Consider the following 14,457-nt stretch of genomic DNA (forward strand, 5'->3'; position numbering starts at 1 on the left):
GGGAATAGGGTTTTTATAGCCCCCTATGTGGGTTTATACAGGGGTAATATAAACTTGGACCTGCATTAAGCCGGTGGAGTTGAACACAACAATATGTGGGGCGTAGTGTTGTGCCAACTGACCTGCGATTTCCCAAAGTGTAAATGGAATTAATTGGAAACGCCAGGAATATCTGCATTGCCAGTCCTTAACATTGTAATACACTCCCAAGAGGAAGAATGTGAAAACGAGAAAGTGTATGTATGTGTTTAATTAGCATCCACGAATTCTGTCCACAGAGCAGTCTGGATGCAGAGAAGCCATTTGTCCTTGAGCAGCACATAGACTTGATTGATAAGTAAGTCCTCCACAGCCTCCATTTTTTTCCCCCCTAGGTGGTCTAACCGATGAAGCCATGAGCCACACAATTTAGAAACGGGTTGGGTGAGGGTCAGAGAAGTGTATGCAGCTTTTAACTTGCTAGCTATAATACAGTGTATTGGAGAGAACAAAGTCCCAGATTGTATTAAAAACGTGTGCGACGTCTCCAGTGTCTTCACGCTGATGAATGATTCCTGTCAACGCTGTCCTTGTTTTACCGCCTGCTTATGCACCTCTGCTTGTGTGCTCACACACACACACACACACACACACCGAGATGAAACCCAGCTCTTTGAAAGCATGTCCCCGTTACAGAGCGTAGCCATATTTATTGTAATAACACACTGGCAAGCCAGGTTGCGTTCCCTCCCTTACCAAACAGCTACAGAACATTTCCTTAGCACTAATTACTTTTCTCTGTGATTTACAATATGTGCCCATGTGTGACAGAGGCACACTCTGGCCTAGAAGACATTGGGCCGTGGTGTAACCCACAGCCCTTGGAGCAGTACATAAGCCTGAGTCACAGTAGGCCAACTGTTATTAGCATTAAACGCTGCTTTCTGTTAGTTGTCCTGTGGTAGCTTGACGCCAGTGTTCTTTAATCCTGGTTCTAGGTACCCGCAGGGTGTGCCGGCTTTTGTTCCAGCCCAGCTCTAAATTATGTAAATCTAATCAAGGGCTTGATAATTACTGGTGTCGGATGTTTTAGTACTGGGCTAGAACAAAAGCACACTGCACAACAAATGGTTCTGTTACATTGAGCATTGGTGCCAATGATTTATATATACACTAGATGACTGACTGACGGGGGGGGGGGGTTTGAAGCCACAGCACCTCCATCTTGGCACTCCTCCACCGTTGTAAAATAAAATATTTCGGAAGCTAGAGGAATGCATTTATTGATGTCACATTTTTTTTAACCGAATGTATTCTATTACAGACCCCTTAATGCATAATTGTAAATTATGTGAGCTAAACGTCAAAATATAAAATGCAAAAATATAACATTTTCTTAAAGCATACTTTTTTTTTAAGTACTAATGTTACTTTCCCCACATCAACAACAAATACTTAAATACTGTAGAATTCCATTAATTCCTATGGAGGACTGTTTCATCTGAGGAGTACCAGTATGGCTGACCGGTGGCTTCAAAGCCTCTCATTGGCCAATACATAGCATCAGCAATCCAGGGTTTATATACATCATTGATTGGTGCACTGCTAACACTGTTGGGGGCCTGCAGCACAGAGAGAGAGAGAGCGCGCTTCCTTTTGAGCTGAGAAAGAGATCGCCTCCAGTCGCTATTTATATGCCCTCTTATCGAGTACACCCTTCATTTTTACTTATCATCATCACTGGCCCTGTCTACCGTATGTGTTTGTTATGAACCGCTGTTGTGTAATGTAGACTTTTTTACACTTGTCCTGGGCTGTTTGCTGTTTTACTGACACACATACTCTTTCTAATGTCTCTCAGGATGATTGATGTGATGTTTAACTGTAGACAATTAAGGCCCTGGTAGATGTCAATCCCACCTGCACACTAGGTATTATAACATTGGTCTTGTGCAAAGAAAGTGCATATTTCATCAAATGGCTTTTTCAGTGAGTAGTTGCAAAGCTTTAAACATTTTGCACATAATGAAATGAAAGAGTGACCCCAACACATTCAGGTGCCAACATACGCTAGGTCAGTGTTTTCCCTACTCCAGTCCCCGAGTACCCCCAACAGCACACATTTTAGTTGTAGGCCTGGACAAACACACCTGATTCAGTTTGTTAGCAATTGAGGTTATTCTTCAATTCTTAGATTTATTTGAGTTAGACAAATCATAGGTGCTATGCAGAAAAGTAGACATTCAGTCTCCCCTGTCCTTCAGTTTTTTTTCCACAGAACAAAGGACAGGATGCCACGATAACTTTGTTTTATTTTGATCAAAATGTGTTTTTTTTGGCAGAATCCCTTTCGAACATGTGAACTTTCATGCGCCTTATTAACAAACTTGTATGCCATCTGTAAATACGAATCAAATTGTTAAATTACGAGCCTAGTTGGTTTAGCCACAGAAAAAGTAAGCAACCTTCACGCTAGCCATGATTGGCTGAGATAATGAGTGGGCTGGACATGCCGAGAGATGAGTTTGGATTGGTCTGCCATATTAGCACGCTTTTGTCGATTTGAGCTGGTCAGTATGTCTAGGTAATCCTTTCTAATGCGGTTTATTTATTTTTTAAATACTTTAGTAAAACTGCATATGTGTTTCTCTCCACTTTCTGGAGGACCTCATTTTTAAATCAGTGGAATTTGAGTATGATAGCTAAGTAGATGGCGCAAACTCCAGATTGCATCTTCAAACTAAGGGCAAACATGGCATCTGACTGGAGACGCGTCCATCCATGAATGATGTGTACGGTTACGTTTTCAGATATTACACATTTCTAATTTTGACAAAGTAGTTTCATTTCAAGTTAAAGTGTACTGTTAGTTAGCTAACTTTAGCTGGCTGGCTCGCTAGCTAACGTTACGTGTATGATCTTAATATTCATATTTCAGAGCCATTTGCTTGGCTAGCTAAAGCCTAATGTTAGCTAACTAACATTGAACCTGGCTGGTTAGCTAACGGTAGATTCATGCAGGGTACTAACGTAATGAATTGGGATTCTGGTTCATTATTTAACTAGCTAGCTATCTATATGTCTTAACAAAAGACTCCACTACGCAAGTAACCATTTTGGGTGCGTTCATCATTTCAGTCTGGCAATCTACTCAGATTTCAGAGCACTCTTGTTTGAGTGTACCAGACCGCAGAATAACTGATGAATTTACGAACGCTCCACACCCGTTGAATATAACCGGTGTCAGTAAACGTTGTCAAAAAAGTGTAATTAAATTGTTGCCAGCAGCACAGTTAGTCATCAACACTCTGGATAACATGAAAACAGCCTAACTAGCTCTGCTAGGGTGAGTAAAATGGTCAGAGTGGGGTGTTCTCTCATTGTGTCTGGAAGTAGCTAGCCAATGTTAGCCAGTTAGCTTCGGTGCTTGACTGCCGTTGTGAGGTCAGACCGTTCGGATCAACCCTACTCGTCGGCCAGAGCGTCCAGTGTGCGCTCTGCACGCTCCGAGAGCGAAACACTGTGAATTTAAGAATGGACAATCTGACACCACAGTTGTAGTAACCAACGCTCTGGATAACATAACAGCCTAACCAGCTCTGCTTGGACAAGTAATGTTCAGTGAATGCATTAGAATGACACATTTCCTGAACAAATTCCGTGATATCTGCTAACCAGACCTCTCATTAAGCGATGGTCAGACGATGGTCTTGTATTGCTAAAGAATTCAGATGGTTAGTCATTCATTAACTTCTTGCGTCGAGCCATCCCGGATCCGGGATCGTGAATACAGCCTCAAGCTCATTACCATAACGCAACGTTAACTATTCATGAAAATCGCAAATGAAATTAAATTAATATGCTAGCTCTCAAGCTTAGCCTTTTGTTAATAACTGTCATCTCAGATTTTCAAAATATGCTTCTCAACCATAGCAAAACAAGCATTTGTGTAACAGCTAGCGCAGCTAGCGTAGCATTTAGCGTTAGCATCAGCAGGCAACATTTTCACAAAAACCAGAAAATCATTCAACTAAAATCATTACCTTTGAAGAACTTCAGATGTTTTCAATGAGGAGACTCTCAGTTAGATAGCAAATGCTCAGTTTTTCCTGAAAGATTATTTGTTTAGGAGAAATCGCTCCGTTTGGTGCGTCACGTTTGGCTACCAAAAAAAAACGAAAAATCAGTCATCAAAACGCTGAACTTTTTTCCAAATTAACTCCATAATATCGACTGAAACATGGTAAACGTTGTTTAGAATCCATCCTCAAGGTGTTTTTCACATATCTCTTCATGATATTGTAAATGAGAACTTGTTCTCAACTTGCCTACCTGGTTAAATAAAGGTAAAATAAAATAAATAAATAAAAATATATCATTCGTTGAAAGCCTCCTCTCTCCTCTCAATCACTGGATGACTGCGTGCAGCTTGTAGATTACACACCAATTTAGAAAAAGGACACCGGGCGGACCCCTGGTAAATGTAGTCTCTTATGGACAATCTTCCAATGATATGCCTACAAATACGTCACAATGCTGCAGACACCTTGGAGAAACGATAGAAAGGGCAGGCTCATTCCCGGCGCATTCACAGCCATATAAGGAGACAATGGAGCCTCAAAAATTCTGCCCATTTCCTGGTTGAAGTTTCATCTTGGTTTCGCCTGTAGCATGAGTTCTGTGGCACTCACAGATAATATCTTTGCAGTTTTGGAAACGTTAGAGTGTTTTCTTTCCAAAGCTGTCAATTATATGCATAGTCGAGCATCTTTTCGTGACAAAATATTGCGCTTAAAACGGGCACGTTTTTTTATCCATAAATTAAAAGAGCGCCCCCTATATCCAAGAAGTTAAGGGCTGGGTTTCGTTTCCGTTCTCTCATTTGTGTATGGAAGTAGCTAGCATGTTAGCTTGGATGCTTGACTGCTGCTGTTAGTACAGAATGCTCAGATCAACCCTTAAATATATGGGGCTAAAGCTTAAGAGGGTGTGAACGATGCTGAATGGGTCTCCAGTAGTGGTACCAAAACATTCAAAGGCCATTTTCTCAAAAGTGAGAAAGTTTATCATTTCAATTTCAAAGCATGGTGATCTTGGGTTTCCATGGCTGAGCAGCCGCACACAAGCCTATTTCATCAAGCTCCCGACAAAAAGGTTTTGTAACGACGTTGTTCCAGAGGCCGTTTGGAACCCTGTAGTGAGTGTTGCAACCGAGTACAGACGATTGTTACTTCCTGGCTGAGCCATTGTTGCTCCTAGACTTTTCCACTTCACAATAACAGCACTAACAGTTGACCAGGGAATCTCTAGCAGGGCATAAATCTGACAAACTGACTTGTAGGAAAGGTGGCATCCTATGACAGTGCCACATTGAACGTCGCTGAGCTCTTCAGTAAAGCCGTTCTACTGCCAATGTTTGTCGATGGAGATTGCATGGCTATGTGCTTGATTGTGTTGCTGAAGTGGCCGAATCCACTAATTTCAAGGGGTGTCCATATACTTTTGTGTATATATAGGTAGAGGTAAAGTGACGAGGCAACAGGATAGATAAGACAGTAGCAGCAGCGCATGTGGTTAGTGTGTTTGGGTGCAGTCCAGTATGTGTGCATAGAGTCAGTGCAAGTGTTAGAGCAGAAAAGGGTCAATGCAGGTAATCCGTGTAGACATTTGATTAGCTATTTAGCAGTCTTGTGGCTAGAAGCTGTTCAGGCTAGGGTCCTGTTGGTTCCAGGTGCACTGGTCCTGCTTGCCGTGTGGTAGCATAGACTCTGGCTTGGGTTGCTGGAGTCTTCGACAGTTTTGTCAGACTTCTTCTGACACCACCTGGTATAGAAATCCTGGATTCAGCCAATCAAGATGCTCTCAATGGTGCAGCTGTAGCACTCGACTTGGGATCCCGAGTGGCGCAGCGGTCTAAGCCACTGCATCTCAGTGCTTGAGGCGTCACTACAGACACCCTGGTTCGAATCCAGGCTGTATCACAACCAGCCATGATTGGGAGTCCCATAGGGCGGTGCACAATTGGCCCAGTGTCGTCCGGTGCAGGCCGTCATTGTATATAAGCATTTGTTCTTAACTGACTTGCCTAGTTAAATAAAGGTAAACATTATTTTTTTATTTAAAAAATACAACGTTTTGAGGATCTGAGGGCCCATGCCAAATCTGTTCAGCCTCCTGAGGGGGAAGAGGCGCTGTCATTCCCTCTTCACAACCTGTGTGGCTGTGTGTGGACCATGTTATTTCCTTAGTGATGCGGACACAGAGGAACTTGAAGCTTTCTTCTCGCTGCACTACAGCACCATCGATGTGGATGGGGGCATGCTCATCCCTCCGTTTCCTGTAGTCCACAATCAGCTCCTTTTGTCTTGCTGGTGTTGAGGGAGAGGTTGTTGTCCTGGCACCACACTGCAAGGTCTCTGACCTCCTTATAGGCTGCCTCATCGTCATCAGTCCTACCACCGTCGTGTTGTCAGCAAACTTGATGATGGTGTTGGAGTCGTGTTAGGCCACACAGTCGTGGGTGAACAGGGAGTACAGGAGGGGACTACACCCACCACCCCCGACGGGCCCCCTGTGTTGATAATCTGTTTTCGGTCATAGGAAATGATGGCGGAGACATTATGTACAAAAAAGTTTAGATCAGCTTAAAAGAACACACAAAATAGCAGAATTGGTCAGGAGCCTGTAAGATTGCTGCTATCCACGCAGCGCCATCTTATATGATGGTTGGGGGTACTCGAGGACTGGAGTCGGGGAAACACAGCACTAGGTGATGAGTTCAGATGGTAGAGTGAGTGAAGTTAGGGAAAGGGCATTTGAGAGCTATAGATAGAGGGGTAGGGCTGTGAATTCCATGTGCAGCCCCTCACAACACCAAATGAGTGAGTGCTGCCTTGTGTGTGTGTCTATCTGGGTGTGCACGTGTGTATTCAGCCATATGTACTTCAACTGACCATGTCTCATCCCTGTATTCCTGCGGCCCTTAGGCTATTCCAGTCCAACAGCGTGGAGGGGATTGTACACAACCTAAAGACAGACGGCTCTCCATTCGCCCAGAAACAAGCTGAGGTGGGTCCAGCCTCAAGCTAGTTAGCCTCACCGCGACCTCCATTCCCATCTCCCACACATACGCTAACTGGAGGTAAGGTGGGAGCTTTGGCTAGCAGAGAGAGAGGGGCTATAGAGGAACTAAATCTGTCGCTATGTACAAATGTCTATGGACTATGTTCTAAATTAGAGCGTTGGGCCAGTAAACGAAAGTTTGCTGGATCAAATCCCCAAGCTGACAAGGTAAACATCTGTCGTCGTGCCCCTGAGCAAGGCAGTTAACCCTCTGTTCCCCGTGTGTCGAAGACGTGGACATCGATTACGGCAGCCCCCCCCCCCCCCCCACAACTCTGATTCAGAGGGTTAAATGCGGAAGATGCATTTCAGTCGAAGGCATTCAGTTGTACGACTGACTAGGGATCTCCCTTTCCTAAATTACTTCCTCTCATCTTCTCCTTCTCAATGTGAATGAACCCCAGCTAGCCAGCCAATCTGACGTCATCTGAGAGTGTGAGAACATAACCCAGGCCGTTAGCCCAACATTCAGGTCTCTGCTAACGGTAGTAATTGTCACTCTGTAAGCCCTTAATATGGTTAAGCTTACCACAGTGGCTCAATGGAAGGCAAAAAAACCCCACCCTTAATAAGGATGATGACTTGACCGAACAGTCCCATCGGCAGTGTGACATTGGGTCAGGAATGCTAAATCTCTCCCAACTGTCCAAAGTCCCCTGTTGGGCAAACACTTGCCATGGCACAACCTTATCCTGAATGATAAATACCTCCTTTAATAGTGCCAAAAGCCAAGCTGTCCTTGTTTGATTGGAAGCTAAATGCTCTGTAAACCTGGATGCCATGTGAGAGAGATGTGCACAAGGATTGCGACGCATTTCCATGTTGCCTGAAATTACATTGTACGGTGTTTGCCATTCCTGTTGCCGTGTGATCATAAGTGTAGATTCAGTGTGGAGAAAACTGATATACCATCGCCTCATAATGCGCAGTGTCTACACACGTTTTATCACAGATGGTGTCGTTAATGAGATGGGATGTGCTTGATCGTAAACATGCCTGAATCCAGCTGGTGTATGAGTTGGGAGGAAGACACTGGTTATGTAAAACAGGAAATGGGCCCACTCTTCTTGAAAGAGAGCAATGATAATGAAGCAACTCTTCTTATGAAGCTGGATGTTGTAACTGCTGAGTGGAAAGTGCAGCAATTGGTATAGTCCTGTCCATAAGCACAAACGTTTCCCTATTGGTTCAAGGGCACTAATAAGAGAAAAATAGTTAAAGTATCTATGCAGGCTTTGGAGGGAAATCCTGAAATGCCCTTATTTCGTCACTGCCAATTATGGTACGAGAGTTACACTAATCAATGCAATGGCAGTAATTGTGTGTGACTACAATGATATAGGCTACTCACAATATCACATGAAAGAATTGCTAGTGTATTGAACATTAAGTTCTGCTGGCTAATAACTACCTGGGCTACAGCTAAGCAGTTTTTTTTTGTATTTGTGAATTTCACAGACCCTCGCCAAGATGTCTCCCACATCGCTGAAGATAACCTTCAAGCAGCTTCAGGCCGGAGGCACCATGAGTTTGCAGGAGGTTCTGGTGATGGAGTACAGACTCAGTCAGGCCTGCATGGTGGTATGTGCTAAAAGGCCCCAGGCCTTTAATACTACTTCCTGTTCCCCGTCACATTTGATTTACTTTATCTTAGTTTAAATGTTTTTCCATCCGAAGGTAATGTAATTTACTCTTTTACTGTGTTTTGAATAGGATAGACCCTCAACAGCTCCTGGTATATATTCGTGGTATGTATGTGTGTCAGTATTTTTGATTCTTGTTGTTTTGCAGAAGGGCAGTGACTTCTACGAGGGCGTGAGGGCAGGTAAGGTGTTTGACTCTTGCAAAACACATAAATAAATCCCTTTTGAGATTTTACAGATTGACCTCTTATTTCTGTACAATGATATTGAGTACTAATTGGCAAAAACTGCTCCACGTCCCTTTTGAATTTTTGTGTTATTAGGACGTTTCTGTCGGTATGCAATTCGTTTTTCTTTTTGTTGCTTTGTGTGCCTAGTGCTGGTTGACAAGGACCACAGCCCCAAGTGGAGTCCATCCACACTGAAGGAGGTCTCAGAACAGAGTGTGGAGGACTGCTTCTCGTCTCTGGGGGACCGTGACCTCAAGCTGTAAGGACACCTCAATAGAATAGAACACGGGGTCAAGGGACATCATTTCCCGCTCATGAGGCCTTCTCATAGGAAGCGTCCTAGTTGCCTAAATTTGTTTCCTTCCCTTGTATCCTTTCCTTCATGGCCACTCATCAGAATCCATATTCTCACTGAGAGCTTTATCGTTGAGATAAGCCACCACCTTCACCCATCAGTGGTCATATAGTTGGAGAGGAGACAAAGAAAGGAAGCTACTCTAGAGTAGTCGGTCACAGCCATCAGACATGGTACGCCAGTCACTGTGGCCTATCACAACAGCAGGACTTTGGCAAGACCACACCCCAGTGCTGTGCCCATTTTGCAATGCATTTTTAAACTAATTGAATGGACTCTTCAAGTATGACTTCTCAAAAGCTAGCATCAGGCTAAAAGGCTAAAGTTGGATGGATACCAGACCAGTTCTATAGACATTGAGTCAGACGATATGTACAGTATCTCCATTGTGCTGGTGTACAGTATTATTTGCAAAGACCAATATTTCTCGGTACAGTTGGCGGTGCCAAGAAACAAATGTTTGTTTCGGTGAGTAGCTGGGTAAGGAAGAGGTTCTGTCCTGTTTGAAGTGTCATATAACTTGGGAGAGTACTGTCAGGTGGTTATTATGGCCCTTGTTGAGTGTCATAATGTCCTGTTTATGACTGTCTTTCAGTCAGTCTGTCTCTCCAGTACATTTCCTATGGATTCAATCAAATGCACACTGCTGGAAGCCCGGACTGGGAAAACACCATGTTAAAATGTACAGACTAATTTCTACCTAATTTGGATTTTTATGATTCTGCAGTGCTTTGTCATTTTTCTGCAGTGTGTCTTCGACTGAATCTGGCCTTTTTGCGTTTCTCTGTACCCAGCAATCCCATTCGCAGCACTCAAACCCTCAGCATACAGTTAAGAGCTCTTACAGGCTCCCAGAGAGAAATTAGGTCAGTGGCTGAAAGACCCACCACAAAGTTTGCTAAGTAAACAATGAACCAGCGTAAACACTCTCCTAGAGCACACAGGCTCAGTAATTATCTTGGCATCAGAGATAAGCTTTTATGGTTTAGGATTTGCCCTTCAAAAGTCACCAGCCAGGTGTCATTCTTAATGCCTTTTAGCTTTGTCATGTAGCTGGAGTGATCACTTGGCGTTGCATTTTTCATTGCATTACTGCATGGCAAAGGCCAGAAGTTCTCAATTCATTGTGCGCTCTTCAGTGTCCAATTAAATGGATACAATTTCCCAACTAATAGCTGTAAAAAATCTCTTGTATAAGAAATATGTTGATAAAGATGTGTATGGAAACCTGCTTGTAAAAATTGTTATTTGATTTAATTGTTTGAAGTCATCATTGATAAAACCATAATTATGTTGTGCTTGCCTATGTAACTACACAGAACAAAAATATAAGCGGAAAGTGCTGGTCCCATGTTTCGTGAGCTGAAATAAAAGATCACAAATGTTCCAAATGCACAAAAAGCTTATTTCTCTAAAATATTGTGTACAAATTTGTTTACATGCATGTTAGTGAGCATTGTGTCCTTTCTCAAGATAATCCATCTACATGACAGGTGTGGCATATCAAGAAGCTGATCATTACACAGGTGCACCTTGTGCTGGGGACAATAAAAGGCCACTCTAAAATGTGCACTTTTAACATGCAACACAATGCCACAGGTGTCTCAAGTTTTGAGGGAACGTGCAATTGGCATGCTGACTGCAGGAATATCCAACTGAAGGGCCTCCCAAGTGGTGCAGCGGTCTAAGGCACTGCATCGAGGTGCTAGAGGCGTCACTACAGACCAGTGTTCGATCCTAGGCTGTCGCAGCCGGCCACGACCGGGAGACCCATGAGGCGGCGCACAATTGGCCCAGCGTCATCCGGGTTAGGGGAGGGTTGGCCTGCCAGGATGTCTTTGTCCCATCGTGCTCTAGCAACTTGTTGTGGCCGGCCGGGCGCATGCACACTGACTTCGGTCGCCAGCTATACGTTGTTTCATAGAACGCATGGCTCTCGACCTTCGCCTCTCCCGAGTCCATATGGGAGTTGCAGCGATGGGAGAAGACTGTAACTACCAATTTGGATATCACGAAAAAGGTGTAAAAAGTATTAAAAGGAATGTTCACCGGAGCTGTTTCCAGAGAATTTAATCATTTTAGAGAATTTGGCAATACGTCCAACCGGCCTCACCCACAGACCACTTGTAACCACTCCAGCCCAGGACCTCCACATCCGGCTTCTTCACCTGTGGGATCATCAAAGGGGGAGGGCTGGATGATGAGGATTTCTGTCTGTAATTAGGCCCTTTTGTGGGGAAAAACACTATCTGGTCGGCTGGGCCTGGCTCCCCAATGGGTGGGCCGATGCCCTCCCAGGCTCACCCATTGTTGCACCCTTGCCTAGTCATGTGAATTCCATAGATTTTGGGACTAATTTAATTATTTCAATTGACTGATTTCCTTATATGAACTGTAACAGCAAAATCTTAGAAATTGTTGCATTTATATTTGAGTATTAATTACCTAGGGACACTTACTGTAAAATGAGACCCAGTTGGATATTCCATTTCTAAAGTGGAATGTTTATTTTTTATTTTTTTATTTCACCTTTATTTAACCAGGTCGGCTAGTTGAGAACAAGTTCTCATTTGCAACTGCGACCTGGCCAAGATAAAGCGTAGCAATTTGACACATACAACAACACAGAGTTACACATGGAATAAACAAAACATAGTCAATAATACAGTAGAACAAAATAAAACAAAAAGTCTATATACAGTGTTAAACATCAGCTTTGAATACAAAGCCTGTAGCGTTGAGCTCCTGAAGCAGGGTTCCCCAAATATTATTTGTCCCGCCAAAGCCCCCCAAATGACTTATGAATATAAGTCTCAAATGCAATGTGCCAAGAAAAAAGTGACACAACCTAAATAATGCAAAAGTTACATTTTAACTTATTGAGGAGGCCAAATGCAGGAGACCATTTTGTTGTTCTGAAACATAAAGCTGCAAACGCAGCGCAATCAATAGGTGAACAGCGCCTGGTGCTGAAAATATAGCTAACTTGTTATGCAAGTGGCACCCAGCAAAAGATGGAGAACAACTACACCAGTTGAGTAATTAATTTCAACAATAATCTTCATTTTAATTTGACTTAACAAACAACAAGCTGACTTGCTTATTTAAATAAAGGTTAAATAAATAAAAAACAAGAGGGCTTAATTGGAGTATATTTCCTCCGAGCCAAGATCTACATAAAATAACTCGGCCTACCTCAGCCAGTTGTGTGACTTAAAAGCATCTTTCTCACAGCCTTTCTCTTTTTTTTATTTCATTTATTAAGCCTACTTCAAATTGCAACTGGCTAAAAAGGTAGCGTTCTACATAAAACAATAATTTAAAGAAAAAAAAGGCATTGTCTGTGTCTGAATGTCTGTATCGGGAGTCTCGGCATAACCTGCTCCTGTTACAAAACGAACAGAAAATACTGTCATCATGAGCCCTAAAATAGCCATGAATAAGCACTAACAATAATAATCACAATAATGTTAGTAGCCTATATGACTATTTATTAAGTACAAAGTTACTGTTTTCCTATGAGCTTGCTTACCCAAAACACGCACAAGGCCTCGGCACTCCTGAGTGCATCCGATTTGTCTCGACGTCTGGAATTCAATCAGCTCAGTTAGAATTGCGGCCTCATCCAGCGAGGGAGGAGAATTATCCACCTGGGCGGACTGTGAAAGGATCACATACAAACGCAATGATATCCTTGGGCCCGCTGTTGTAATTCATCTGGTGGAGAAGTTGTCCCTCAGGTTCTTGATGAAATCTTCCATCACCTCTGAAAATGCTGTGGCCTGGTCCCTCTGCCTGTCGTTTCTTCAGTGTGATGAAGTGCAGTAGCCTTCAAGATGAACTCGAGCTTCCTAGTAAAGGCCTCAACTTTTCCCACCGTGTCCACGACTGTTGTCCCTCTTCCTTGTAATTGCAGATTTAACCAGTATAAGTGACAGAATATGTCAGCCAAAAACAAGCAACATTCGAGAGGAATTCCTTTAATTTCCAGAATACGAAGGTGGTCACTGCCTTTATTTAGCTTTTTCTGAGAAAATCCACAACCTGGTCATGCGGCTCACAGAATCGTTGTGAAGCAGGAGATGCATAGTCAACTAGCCTGTACCCCTGCACACAGACTCGGTACCGGTGCCCCCTGTATATAGCCTCGTTATTCTTATTGTGTTACTTTTTATTATTACTTTTTATTTTAGCCTTGGTTAATATTTTCTTCTTCTTGAACTGTACTGTTGGTTAAGGGCTTGTAAAATAAGCATTTCACGGTAAAGTCTCCACTTGTATTTGGCGCATGTGGCAAACAAGGATTGATTTGATTTGATCATCATGGGTGGCCTCCTCTGATTCTGTCACAAGCTTGTGGAAAAGAGTTAGGTGCCTGACGTCCCCCTGATAAAGTTGATCATGAGAATGACTTTATCCATCCCAGCTCAGCGTTTAGTCTGGCACACAGCACACACTCTGATGGATGAGACAATGCAAGCCATTCATTTTTTGGGGCGATTTCCTTCAACCTGCTGACCAGGCCTCTGTGTCTGACCACCACAGCAGGAGCCCCTTCAAGTAAACACAAAGTTGACGTTTTCGAAATGACAGGCCATGCTGCGTAAACAATTCCTCCAGCTTTGTGAATAGGATGTCCCTGGTGGTGTGTCCTTCGAGGGGAATCAGTGCCAGTAGCTCTTCTTTAAAGTTATTTCCATGAAAATAACAGACATACAGTGGAAAGAAAAAGTATGTGAACCCTTTGGAATTACCTGAATTTCTGCGTAAATTGGTCATCAAATTTGATCTGATCTTCATCTAAGTCACAACAATAGACAGTGTGCTTAAACTAATAACACATTGTATTTTTCTCAATATACACATAATTTAAACATTCACAGTGTAGGTTGGAAAAAGTATGTGAACCCCTAGGCTAGTGACTTCTCCAAAAGCTAATTGGAGTCAGGAGTCAGCTAACCTGGATTACAATCATTGAGATGAGATAGGCGATGTTGTTTAAGAGCTGCCTTGCCCTATAAAAAACACTCACAAAATGTGAGTTTGCTATTCACAAGAAGCATTGCCTGATGTGAACCATGCCATGAACAAAATAGATCTCAGGAGACCTAATATTAAGAATTGTTGA

At 43.0% G+C, this 14,457-nt stretch overlaps 1 protein-coding gene across 3 annotated transcripts in view; it reads left to right on the plus strand.

Annotated features, from left to right (window-relative positions):
- Window positions 1-10,724, plus strand: part of LOC109865669 (3-hydroxyisobutyryl-CoA hydrolase, mitochondrial) — a 54,983-nt gene extending 44,259 nt beyond the window's left edge. For 2 of the 3 annotated variants that reach the window (XM_031794030.1, XM_031794034.1), the window contains 5 exons: window positions 279-337; window positions 6,966-7,047; window positions 8,560-8,682; window positions 8,890-8,926; window positions 9,122-10,724. In XM_031794030.1, coding sequence (XP_031649890.1) covers window positions 279-337; window positions 6,966-7,047; window positions 8,560-8,682; window positions 8,890-8,926; window positions 9,122-9,237 — 417 coding nt within the window. In that variant the 3' untranslated portion in view covers window positions 9,238-10,724. The remainder of the gene's footprint in view (window positions 1-278; window positions 338-6,965; window positions 7,048-8,559; window positions 8,683-8,889; window positions 8,927-9,121) is intronic. The other variant, XM_020454037.2, reaches the window with a different exon arrangement.
- Window positions 10,725-14,457: the final 3,733 nt, after the last annotated feature.

Source organism: Oncorhynchus kisutch, linkage group LG2 (assembly GCF_002021735.2).
Source record: "Oncorhynchus kisutch isolate 150728-3 linkage group LG2, Okis_V2, whole genome shotgun sequence".
In the NCBI taxonomy this organism is placed as follows: domain Eukaryota; kingdom Metazoa; phylum Chordata; class Actinopteri; order Salmoniformes; family Salmonidae; genus Oncorhynchus; species Oncorhynchus kisutch.